We start from the raw sequence: 13309 nt of genomic DNA, 5'->3' as shown, positions 1-13309 counted from the left end.
GAAAAATGTTGAAACCCCTTCTGATTCTGATTCTGATTCTGATTTTGTTACTGAATCAAAAAAGGAAAAAAAGGGAAAAATCAATGAATGTTGAAGTTGTGAAAATCAATGAATGTCTATCTTGTAGATGGTTTTGACGACTGAGTAACACTAAAAAGACAAAAAGTTGTTAGGGTAAGTATTATATTCAATTTATTTTCACATTATTAAAACTACTATTTTTTTCTTCTAAAAATATCACATTATTCTTCTATTATTTTCGAAATAGTTGTTTGGATGAAACGTGTATGAAATCTGATTAATATGTGTATGATTTTGATTAAACAGTTGATTGTTGGATATTGTATGATTTGTGATATAATAGTGGTATACAAATGGTATGAATTGTGTTTTAACAGTAGTGTGATTGTCTATTAACTGTATATACAAAGAGTGAGGATGGCGCGATCAGTGAGAGTGAAGTTACTGGTACGGTTGCTAGCAAATTTGGTGGAACTCGCATAGCAAAAGAACATGTTTCGGATACCACCAATTATCCTACACCAAGACCACATACAAGAAATTTGAAATAGTTGATTGCACCTTCTACTTTTTTAGAATTACATGCTATTTTTTTTTACTTTTGGACAACTTTTTTGTGTTTAAGTATTTCATGATATATAATACCATATGTTTTCTTCCAATCAGATATCATCTACATATGAATTACTGTTTGGCTATTATAATTTCAGGATACTAGTAATATACAGACTTCATACCATTTGGATTCACTATTTTAAAATATCAGTGTGTATCCAAATTGTACAATTAATGGATGAAATGTGTGTGAAATTTGATTAATATGTGTATAACACTGAATTTAATGTTTGATGGTTGGATATTGTATTAATTGTGATATAATATTGGTATAAAAATGATATGCATTGTGTGATTATATGAAATTGATTTATTGTTGGTATAATATGTGTGATATAAGCTGAAGTTCGTGTTGGAATGAAACTTGAATAAGTTTGGTATAAAGTTTGTTATATATTACACTATATATTTACACTATCTTATATATTAATCTGAAATAAATTTTATTTCCAAGTATGTTAAATATGTATGAATAATTAATGAATCGCGTATATGAAATCTGAAATATGTACAAATATTTACACTATCTTATATATTAATCTGAAATAAATTTTATTTCCAAGTATGTTAAATATGTATGAATAATTAATGAATCGCGTATATGAAATCTGAAATATGTACAAATATTTACACTATCTTATATATTAATTTGGAATAAATTTTATTTCCAAGTATATGAAATCGTAAAGAAATCTATATTAGCTTTCTTTTGATCTAAAAAAATCTGCACACCAACATCATTGTGGATACTAACAGGGAGACATCTATCACTAACTATATATTTTATCTCTATATTGTGAATATTAGCATCTATCATTACCTGCGATGTTATCGCACTTACTAGACCACTATAAAGACTAGAATACTCATATATAATCCCCTCCATCTGAAAATCAACATATTTCCCTTTTTCATTAAAAAATAAAATTTCAGATTTTATACCCACTTAATACAAATTTCATACATACAATCATCATTTATTCCAAATTTATACATTTCTCATACCAAATAGTTCATTCCTTTCACACAAATTTATACATAATTGAATTTGACTTATACTAACAAATTCATTCAAAACTATACATTTTAATTTATTTTTTTAGGAAAAAAAACAGTAATCAATATTATAATTTTAATCTACGTACCCAATCTACAACGATAAAAATATTTATATGTTATACATTTATACTCAAATCTTTCATATATTGCGGCAACTTCTCACGAAATCATTGTTTTGCCAGTATAAAAAATAACCAAAAAATAAAAAATATGGTGACATTAAACCCCTACCAAAAAATAGAAACTTACCAAGAAAATCACTAATATTACAGTTTCACAACAACTAATACGTATTATGAACAAAACGTATTGTTTATATAAAAAAAACATATCACATTCAATATAGTGACGATGTACAAAACAAAATCACAAAATGCGATTTACAGTTTCATTTTTTTTCCATTTCACTGAAATCCAAATACAAATAGTAAACACTTAAAAATACTAACCTGAAGGATCCCATCTTTTGTCATGTTTAATTAATATTGATACGTAGTTGTCCATCACAAAAAAATCAGGATTTTTCAAAAAAAAAAAAAAACTTCAATTAGTCGCCTGTGACAAAATTTCTGGAAGAAAATCGAAGAGAGAGAAACGTGGAAGAAAAATGGATAAAAAATCAAATTTTTTAGAATTAATTTTTAACAAATTAGAGTGAATTAAGGAAACTGAATATTCTTAATTAGTTTGAAATTCCTTAATTCATGCTAATTAATAATTATCTTAAATTAATTTAAATTTAATTGACACCCCTATTTCCGTTTTTTTTTTCATTTTTTCCTTTAGAAACGTTTTATTTTAATTTTTTTTATCTTTTTATTCCTTTCAAATCAAATGTTTTTAATTATTAAAAATAACTTTTTTTTAAATAACCTGTTAGAACCTGAAATTTTTAATGTTACAACTTGAAAGTTTGATTCTACTGCTATAACTTGAAAATATTAGTCTAATATATGTCATATAATTTTTCACTTTTAACATCCAAAGACTTATATAGAGTACATGACACTTTTTAGCATCAATCCATCCAAGTGTTATTTTCCGTAAAGATACAAAATTATGTTGCAATTCATTGACATTGTGAGATATGCTTCAACGTTTCAAAGTGCATAAAATCAATACAATCTCCACACTCAAATTCATAAACTAATCCTAGTTATAAAGTTGATGGTGTTTTAGAATTAGAAAAGTATGATTGATTTGAATAGAACGTAGATTTTGAGAGAAGACATTTTCTAAGTTTTATTTCATTTTTATGAGAGATTTAATCTTACACATAAAAAATCAAAGAAGACATATTGTCATGTAAGTTGTATATGTTCTTTTTTAATTTTATATAAAATTAAATATTTATTTGTGTATATTCACGATTAGAGAAAAAAATACTCTCCAATAAAATCAAATTAAAAGATATATTTATATATAGAAGAACTTTCACATATAGCCACTCAAAAATAGCCTAATTACTCTCCATAGCTACAGTTTGATAATTACAATTCATAGCTACATGTCATAGGGAGGAGAGAGGCGAGCGAGACTGAGAGAGAGATGAGAGAGGAGAGAGGCGAGCGAAATTGGGAGATGAAGGAGAGAGGTGAATTGTATATCTATATCGATTAGATAATTATATATTATACATATGTATTTGTATATATGGCAAGCGAGATTGGGAGAGAAAGGAGAGAGGCGATGGATTGGGAGAGGGAGGAGAGAGGCGAGCGAGATTGGGAGAGGGAGGAGAGAGACGAGCAAAATTGGGAGATGAAGGAGAGAGGTGAATTGTATATCTATATCGATTAGATAATTATATATTATACATATGTATTTGTATATATGGCAACCGAGATTGGGAGAGGGAGGAGATAAGGGAGCGGGATTGGGAGAGGGAGGAGAGAGGCGAGCGGGATTGGGAGAGGGAGGAGAGAGACGAGCGAAATTGGGAAATGAAGGAGAGAGGCGAGCGAGAGAGGGTAGAGAGTGGGAGAGAGGTGAATTGTATATGTATATAGGTTAGATAATTGTATATTATACATATGCATTTGTATATATGGCAAGCGAGATTGGGAGAGAAAGGAGAGAGGCGATGGATTGGGAGAGGGAGGAGAGAGGCGAACGAGATTAGGAGAGGGAGGAGAGAGGCGAGGAGAGAGGTGAATTGTATATCTATATCGATTAGATAATTATATATTATACATATGTATTTGTATATTATGACGAATTATACATGTACAAACGTGACTAATTATATAAACTCAAAGTCAGCCCACGTAATTAATATATAATGTTAATTGCGAATGATAATTATAACAAATTATAGCTATGATGAGTAATTAAATAATATAAATTTCCTTAATCGCGTAATTTCCCCCCATATATATTAGTGAAGGAGAGAAGGAGAAGAATGACATAAGAAAAGCAATGTGTCGCGTGTAAAGCGCAGCAACAATTAAAACAAGTTTCTGACGCGTAAGGTTTCAGTTACTACATATGCCCCCACTCAACACTCACTTTTAATCTATCCTTATCATAACCTTAATACTTTTGCTTCAATCTTTCCCTTGGACCCACTTTCTTCCTATCACCCGTTCATTGCAAAACCAACGGCTACGATTGTGTTGGAAATCTTATTTTTTTAACTGAAAATTGTTCTTGTAATCAAGAATCTTTGGGAAAACGATTTTTAGAACTGATCAATCAAAGGTCAAGATTTAATATATCCAACGGTTGAGAGTTTTTAAAGAACGGTAGCTGATCTCAGCAAAGTTAGTCTTGAAAGTTGGTTTCTTTTATTTATTCATGCAGAGCATCTCCAAACTTGTATTCTTATTCACCTTTTTCTCTCTTTTCTTGTTTCATCAAACTGGTGAGTGGTTTTTTTTTCCTTGTTAAAATTCAAGAAAGATTAATCTTTATGCTTGGTTGTGCTTTTTTTGTTGTTTCTGTGAGGTTTTGGGGTTTATTTCATTTATATTTGTTTTCAAGATTTTAGAATTTAATTTTAAGGTTGGGTATTTCGCCATATCAAGAAAAGAACTAATTTTGTTTATGTTTTTTTTGTTTGTTTGTGGAGCTTGGTTTGGTATTCTTCAAGGATTGTGTTTCTGTTTCAAGTTGATGAAAAAATGAGGGATTGTGTTGAAACTAGTGTTTTTTTTCTTCCTCTTTTATGGCATTTATGATTTAACTATGTTTGAGCTCTGATGGGGTGCAGTTAATTGTTATAGAACCTAATTTATTTTTTTAGGGAAAATAGTCACCAGGAGAGTTTGTCATTGTGTGACACGTGTATGTGTGTGGGGGTATGGTTGGTTGTTCTTGCTAGGTAGCAAGGTATTTGATTAATGATGAGAGGGTTAAAGGGGAGAAGGTAACAAAGCTCCAATGTGTAGCTTTCCTTCTGTAGGATTTGAATGTGTACCAAGTTGGCAAGTTTTGTTTCTGAACTCACTGATTTTATTGTTTTCACTTTGCTTCTCCCATTTTTATTGTAGCTTGAGACATAATGTTTAGCTTATAATTTCCCCTGATACAGAATAGATAAATTATCTTTTGCTTAAAAAGACATATATATTACCAGTAAGAGCAGAATATTTGCAAGAATTCATGTACTCAATCCCAACTAGACTTTGTGATTGTTGCATTGTTAGTGTTTAGTTTCATGGCTGGCAAAGACATGCAACGGGATTTAACATGAATGATTTGATCTTTTGAGCATTTTCTTTTATTGGTTAAACTTTTTTGGCATCTTAGTTTCTCTAATTCCTTGCTAAAATTTATTAATGTGGAATGATAATTTGAACTTGCATAGGTCAATATGGGAGTAAAAGCCTTTCTTGTTACCTTTTTTCTCTCAACGCTGTTATTTCCTCTGGCATTCTCCACATCAAATGATGGCTTGGTTAGAATTGGTTTGAAAAAGATCAAATATGATCAAAACAACCGGCTTGCTGCTCGCCTAGAGTCCAAGGAGGCGGAGGCTTTGCGGGCCTCTATTAGGAAGTACAACTTCCGTGGTGATCTTGGGGCGTCTGAGGATACAGATATTGTAGCACTAAAGAACTATATGGATGCTCAGTACTTTGGAGAGATTGGTGTAGGCACTCCCCCTCAGAAGTTCACTGTGATCTTTGATACTGGTAGCTCTAATTTGTGGGTGCCTTCAGCAAAGTGTTACTTCTCAGTAAGCTTCTTTTACATCCTTAGTTTGAAAGCATACCATAGAAAGCTAACATTGGCCACTCATAATTGACGATCATCAATTTTTATGCTTATCTACATTCATGCAGGTCCCCTGCCTTTTCCATTCCAAGTATAAGTCGAGCCAATCAAGTACTTATAAGAAAAATGGTTTGTGTCTGACCTTTGTCTATATTTGATGTGAGCAGTTTTTCATTGATAGTCATTGGTTCAATTGCAGCATGAAACACATGCTTCTCTTTGATGCTTGTTACTCTTTCCTTCCCAATTGACATAGTTGAACTTGGCACGGAGTTTAAAGCTGGGCTTAACATGTCGTAACAGTAATAAGATTTTTTGAAACTTGTGATCTTAAACATGCTAAAACACTAGTATCACAATAAAAGCTTCTCATTAATGATAAAATGGGAAGTTCAAATTAAAACATTTTCAAACTTAGAAATGTGTGAATTTATTTTGGAACTGATTAATAAGGATATAGTTGGCATAAATGGATACTCTTTGTCTATAAGATGAAGTGTGGCATTATTGGCATTTGGCAGTAAACTTGACATGTCCCAGGTTTTGAGTCCAAATTGATCACCCTTGTCCCAATCTCTAGATAGAAGGTCTCATCCTAATCCCCTCTCCCCCCGAAGAAAAAAGAAAATAAAGAAGACACTCACCATTCTTATGGTTTCCATTCAATTATGTGATGGACATCAAAATTCTCATGAAAAATAATAATTTGATAAAATGCTTTCTGCTCTGAAAGTGGTGTTCATGGTTATCTCTGTCATTTTTTCTCTATGATATGAGGTGATAAAAATTGTGCCTTTTAAACTGTTTTGTCTACTGAGGAACCAGTTATGGTGGAGTTTCTTCTTTGAGTTTTGATATCTATTAATTGTCCTTGTTACTTGATGTCTATTCTGTGTTCGGGAGTGACCTTTGGTCATTCTTCAGTGTCTACTTTCTAAGTTGACCAACATGTTGAATTGGTTGTTGTAAAAAGAACCAGTTCATTCAGACATTTTTCTTCATAATATGCCATACAGGGACGTCTGCTGCAATTCATTATGGCACTGGAGCGATATCTGGATTCTTCAGTCAAGATAACGTCCAAGTTGGTGACCTTGTTGTGAAAAATCAGGTGAGTGTGGCTTCGGTCTTCTGGTTCATATTTTATTGAATGTATGGTCCCTCATCTGTGGAGGTTGTTAATGACAACAGGAGTTCATTGAGGCAACCAGAGAACCCAGTGTGACATTTTTGGTAGCCAAGTTTGATGGTATATTGGGTCTTGGATTCCGTGAGATTTCTGTTGGAAATGCTGTTCCAGTATGGTGCGTTGGCTTATTTCCTTTGTGTTCTTTTCAAATGTTTTTCAATTTCCTATTGACTGAGTTCATGCTTTGGACATTTTACTATCTCATCAAAATGTTTTCTTCTTTTGGATTGAAGGATTTCTTGAGTGTCTCCTTGTATACAAGAAAATTGGGTTGATAACTTGATATTGATCTCGAGAGTTTCTTCTGTGTTTTATAGGTACAACATGGTCAAACAGGGTCTTGTCAAGGAGCCTGTCTTCTCATTTTGGCTCAATCGAAACAAAGAGGAAGAGAAAGGCGGTGAAATTGTGTTTGGTGGGGTTGATCCTAAGCACTTTAGGGGAAAACACACTTATGTCCCAGTCACACAGAAGGGTTATTGGCAGGTGGGGTATCTCTATATCCTTGGAAAATTCTTGTTAGACTTTTTGCAACTTCTTTCTTAATCTCAGAATATAATTGGCAGTTTGATATGGGTGATGTTCTGATCGATGGCCAAGCTACAGGTACGTTGTGGTCCTTTCTCTTTTCGAACTGGAAATTAGTTTGGTAACTTGAGGATATTGATGAAACCACTTGCCCCTGGTTGTCCCTGCCTTTTGTTGTTTTGACATATTGAATTATGTAGGTTACTGTGACGGTGGATGTTCTGCAATTGCGGATTCAGGAACTTCTCTCTTGGCTGGTCCAACGGTATTCTCCAAAAGGAGGATTCTCTTTTTTGTTCCTATTATTCAGCTATTTTTTCCCACCATTGACATTGAATCTCAGTATGTTTCGTACAGTCTTGTTCATGTGTAGCTTCATCAAATTGGCTTGGTAATAGTGGAGTGACTAGGTTTAATTTTTTTCTTCGGGATATCAGTTTATTAATAATCAATGAATCAATCAGGCATTTGAACTTCTCTTTTTCCCCTTTTTAGCCATGAAAGCAGGACTAGAAGTGATGAAATTGATTCATTCCAGTATCGGGACATACTACATTACTGATTTCCTTTGCTAACAACTGCTTCCTTTTGCTTTGTCCCTGTTGTTCCTGCCTTATTTGTTTGCGGATCTCCTTTATTAGGAAAAAATAGTGCAACTTGGAACTGCTTCTAGATTATTTCATCGAGAAAAAAAGAAACTGCTTCTAGATTGTCATCTCTAAGGCCTTAGTGGTTCAACGATATGATACAAGAAAAAAACTTCAGCTTTTGTCCAAACAATTATAGTAGTGTAAGGTTTTACTGCTGAATTTTCTAGTCCTCATCATTCTACCCTCTTGTCTCCTTCCGTCTCTATATTTCAGACTGTAATCACTATGATTAATCATGCCATTGGGGCCTCTGGAGTTGTTAGCCAACAATGCAAAACTGTTGTTCAACAGTATGGGCAAACAATAATGGATATGCTTTTAACAGAGGTGAGCAACCAATTGTTTGAGTTGATAGTTTGTTTTTCTTCTTAATGTTTTTTCATGATATGATCTCGTTTATATTACTTGTTGTCTTTCCCAATATTCTGATGGGTTTGTATCATAACAGGCAAACCCAAAGAAGATCTGTTCACAGGTTGGGTTGTGCACCTTTGATGGAACTCGAGGCGTAAGGTTAGGTTTCAGGCCCTCTTCCCTCACCTAGGTCATACATTTGATATGCTACATCCTATTATGACTTGAGGTGCTGAGCGGATTTCTGTCCTCCACGTGCAGCATGGGCATTGAAAGTGTTGTAGACGAGAAAGCTGGCAAATCGGCAGGACTGCACGATGCTATGTGCTCTGCTTGTGAAATGGCAGTTGTATGGATGCAGAACCAACTTAGACAGAATCAGACTCAGGATCGCATTTTGAACTATGTGAATGAGGTAAATATCTTCCATCACATTTTTTTGATTTCCTTAACCTAGTTCAGACTGCTGATAGCGTTAACAGCTCTGTGAGCGACTTCCAAGCCCAATGGGACAATCAGCTGTTGATTGTGGAAAGCTTTCTGGCATGCCTAGTGTTTCCTTCACAATCGGTAGCAAAAAGTTTGACCTCGCACCTGAGGAGGTATGTTTGATGTTAATATCTTTCTCTTTAAATGTACATGCTGTCTGGTGTCTCTAAAATTATAGATGTCGCTTTTGACACTCCTTTATTTTAATGAGGTGTCTAGTAGTGGAATCTTTTATTTACCCTGCATCTAGGGAGTCTGTTGTTTAAAAGCTTTAATTAAATTTGAAACATATATAATTCCTACTTCTCCTAAAAGCAATGAGGCGCTTTTCAAATTTAATGAAAGCTTTTAAACAACAGACTCCCTAGAGATGCATTGGGAAGGTTATAGAGAAGGTTCCTAATACTTGGTATAGAGACTAAGCTTGCAATCTTGTCTTTGTCACCAGTACATACTCAAGGTGGGCGAGGGTCGCGCTGCACAATGTATTAGTGGCTTCGTTGCTTTGGACATTCCTCCACCCCGTGGACCTCTTTGGTATATTTCCCGCTTGTCTTAACACTCACGTGCGCCAATTCTGTTATTTTTGTTTAGTTGCACTGGCTAACATGCCTTATCGGTGGTGCAGGATCTTGGGGGATGTCTTCATGGGTCGATATCACACAGTATTTGATTCTGGAAAACTTAGAGTTGGATTTGCTGAAGCAGCTTAATGAAACCAAAAAATGCAAGCCCCTACCAGATGTTGTTGTGTAGTGACTTGCCCTTAAAATAAGTCTTACCAGCAAATGGGATTGTAAAAGTTTGGACGGTAAGGTGGTATTGCAAGAGGAAAACCTAGTAAATGTTGGCTTCTCTCGTTTGACTAGATATGTAGTACTGTTTGTGTTGGTGTATATGCTTGTCCTTGTTTTTCTTGTGTAATATCTATCATGGCGTAATACAGGTGATTCCGTTGTCGTGCATCATTTAAATTTGTTGCAGAAAAATTGGTAAATATTTCCCAACAGATAAAAATGGAAACAACCTTTTATAAGTAATTTCCTTCTGCCTACTCTGGAATTACTTTGGTGTCTTTTGATTACCTCACCTGAGTCATGTAGTTTTACTTTTTAGAGTTCTGTATTTTCGTAATTAGAACTGTATAATATGTGGAGATTCACAAGGAGAGAGATCTAAATTTCTCAAGTAAAAGTTTGAGTGCACTAGCCTTCGGTTCTTGACATTTTTTGTGGAGAAGCATCTCAGAAGAAAATGAAAAGCTAGAAGATTACAAAAGAATTCTCGTTGAATGCATAAAATTTCCTTAAGAATCAATTGCAGTTCTAGACATTACAATCAGGATGTCAAAATCAAATACTACTGCTTAGTACTTTCAAGAAAGCCGTCTAAACAGATGAACTTGGCAATAAAAGCTTACAGACAAGTTGTAATTTCAGAGGCTTGTTAAACTAGTTGAGGAAAAGACTCCATCCATTTGGTGATGAAGCTGTAAGGATAAAAACTTGAACACTTCCATTGAGTCTTGTCCCTCATAAAATCACTAAAGATTATGGGAACCTACAATTTCCTACACATTGTATTGATATTCTGCGCATGAACGTCTCTAAGCTTCTCAAAAAAATCATCACCGAACTTCCAAATGATGAGTAATTGGACGACTTGTGAGACGAGTTTCCTTAAGAAGCCTTTTTAACATCAGAGTTTGACGATCTCTGATCCAGTGATTGCACTTGAGCACGAAGATTCTGGTTATCCTCATGTAAGCTATCATTTTCACGAAGAAAATGCTCTGATTGCTTTTTAAGAGCAACTACATTGGCTTCTGCATCACTTGATTCTTTAGCTTTTTCCTCGACAGTTGCCTCCAGCTTTTTTATTTTCAAACGCAATGCACTTGCCTCTTCCTCCAAAGACTTCATATCGTCAGAAGCTCCATTCTTCCCATCCTCAAAACCTCTGTTTTGCTTGTTCACTGCTTCCATGCTCTTCCTCCTCATACGCAGTTCTCTTATATAGTGGTGCAGTCTGTCAATCATCAGAGCAAGGAACAGGGAAAAACCTGCATACAAGTCCCATGTGAAAGTCAAACTTGGAAGAAAGCCGTTACTGGGGTAAGAAGAATAAAGGGGGAAAACGCAACAAAATTGTTATTCCTTGGCCACATGCTCAACAAGAGAAACATTAACCCCTCAATAGATAACAAATTCTTTGTATGATAACTTTCTGTTTACTTTTGGATCAATATGCATCGATACCCCAAAACAGAAAACACATCAAGTTCATTGAAAGACCCAAAGATATCTTGGTGTTCACCTAATAGCTTTTTTCCCTTCTGTAGTGGTAGGACCAGGAAGTTCCATCCATTAATAGCATTTCCACACTGATATTTTAACCCTTCCCTGTTTCAAACAAAGAATGTTGCCCTTTCTCATCCTAGACTGGCAATGTCTTGAATCCAAACAAAGAAGAAGCAGAATATTATGACTCGTTCTCTATCTTTCCGTTTTTGCCGCAAGGAAATCTCATCCTAGACTAGAATTTCCTTTTAATCCCTAAAAGAAAATGGAAGATTATTTTAGTTTCTTTTCTTTCTGATTTTGTCTAAACTCTATAGTCTCTATACAGATACCAGATACTTGGCACTCCAAGTTGGGGAATTTGAGCATAAACTGATGAAGTTAACCACATAAGAAACCAGTTTTAATTTATCACATTATTCAGGAATGGAATAGCATTTATTAGAGCAACACAAGGCTTAGAAGATAAAGGTAAAGAGGACGTAAGTTAGGAGGACGCCAGTTAGATGCCAACAAACTTAAGATCAAACCACAAAAAGGGATATCTTCAATTCATATGCATTATGATCTCCTAGGAAGGAAAGCTTACATTCTTCCATGTCACGATTACAATTAGAAGCTAGGAAAAAAGTGATTTTCTCACTGTGCATCATCTTTCTTTTAGCTAGTGCAACCTAAAATCATTCATAAAATTTTGCAAGATCCTTGAAAATTGTGTTCTATATGAGATTTGGGGAACTTCATAGGTACCTACTATGGATGAATTCGCCATATAAACATGAAACAACTTGTACATAGTTTTTATACCGACCTGGTGCTTAATAATGAAAACTTGTACATATTTTTTAAACCTTTATGCTTATGGCAATAAATATGAAATGCATCACTTAAAATTACAAAAGAGAATAACTATAAAAAAAAATCAAACAAACAATCACTGTTGAGAACTTGGTATAGATATAAATTCCATTCAAGTACATCCAAAGCTTATTGTTTGGAGGGTTGCGAGAAGCCAGGAGACTTGCTCATCAAAACAAATGTTTCGCAAGGAAAAAAAATAATCATAAATAGAGATTGTTTCTCAAATTATATGATCGGGTAACTCAAATCCGCAGAAACTGATTCAGAATTTAAAGTTTGCGGATTCAGAATTTCACTGCACCATTGCTAATACAGGTAAAATTAGTCATATAAGATGCGTAGGGAGAAAATGAAAATGTTATTACCCATGAGAGAAGCTTCTAGAAGATGTTGAGCCATAAGAATCTGATCAGTTGGGGTAACATTGCCATCTTCATCGATCCATCGTTTGTGGATAGACACCACACTGTAGATGGAGGACAGCATGACGATGAAGATGGTGCCGCCAGTAGTTTTCACGACGATTGGGCCCCGGCCTCTCTTAACACGGTCCAGGCCCATTATTACAAGTTTTCTCAATGGCGTCTTGAATATGAGGAGCAGGATCAACGCCATTTCGGCGAATATCACAGTAAACAGCACTTGGATCATTTTCCTGGATTTTGATTTTGATTAAAAAAAAATTCAGATCGGAGAGAATCGATGGTGTATCAGCAGTTGGCGAGCGTTGAGTGCATGAGCACGACGAGGAGGGAGATCAAATCTGATTAATTTTACTCCGATTCGAGCAAATAATTACTTGGATGTTTTTACTTTTGTTCGTTACTTAAATTTATTATTATTTTTATTTCAATTTATGTGATAAAATGAAACTAACTTTTTTTTTCAACCAACTCTAATATCCGACACGTCATTAACTAGCTAACATGTCATGAACTGATTAATGTATATGCCTTTGGCAAATCAATGAATCGTAGAAGTTAAATTCATTTTTCTGGTTTCAATCTGCTTAAAACTTTAAGCAT

General features: G+C 34.3%; 2 protein-coding genes across 2 annotated transcripts; one reads left to right on the top strand and one right to left on the bottom strand.

The window, feature by feature from the left end:
- Positions 1–4477: 4477 nt before the first annotated feature.
- LOC102604732 (aspartic proteinase-like) lies at positions 4478–10163 on the top strand. Its single transcript, XM_006348080.2, has 14 exons — positions 4478–4558; positions 5504–5875; positions 5982–6042; positions 6930–7024; positions 7105–7217; positions 7420–7588; positions 7669–7708; positions 7831–7895; positions 8494–8607; positions 8729–8793; positions 8896–9049; positions 9117–9236; positions 9572–9660; positions 9752–10163. The coding sequence occupies exons 2-14, from the start codon at positions 5510–5512 to the stop codon at positions 9834–9836; spliced, it is 1536 nt and encodes a 511-aa protein (XP_006348142.1). The 5' UTR covers positions 4478–4558; positions 5504–5509; the 3' UTR covers positions 9837–10163.
- Positions 10164–10761: 598 nt separating this feature from the next.
- Positions 10762–13077, bottom strand: LOC102604398 (uncharacterized). Its single transcript, XM_006348079.2, has 2 exons — positions 12650–13077; positions 10762–11185 (listed from the first exon to the last, which is right to left on the bottom strand). Exons 1-2 carry the CDS (start codon positions 12933–12935, stop codon positions 10803–10805), a joined length of 669 nt encoding a protein of 222 aa, XP_006348141.1. The 5' UTR covers positions 12936–13077; the 3' UTR covers positions 10762–10802.
- Positions 13078–13309: the final 232 nt, after the last annotated feature.

This window comes from Solanum tuberosum, unplaced genomic scaffold (genome assembly GCF_000226075.1).
Source record: "Solanum tuberosum cultivar DM 1-3 516 R44 unplaced genomic scaffold, SolTub_3.0 scf00099, whole genome shotgun sequence".
NCBI lineage: Eukaryota > Viridiplantae > Streptophyta > Magnoliopsida > Solanales > Solanaceae > Solanum > Solanum tuberosum.
This window is presented reverse-complemented; position numbering and strand designations above follow the sequence as displayed.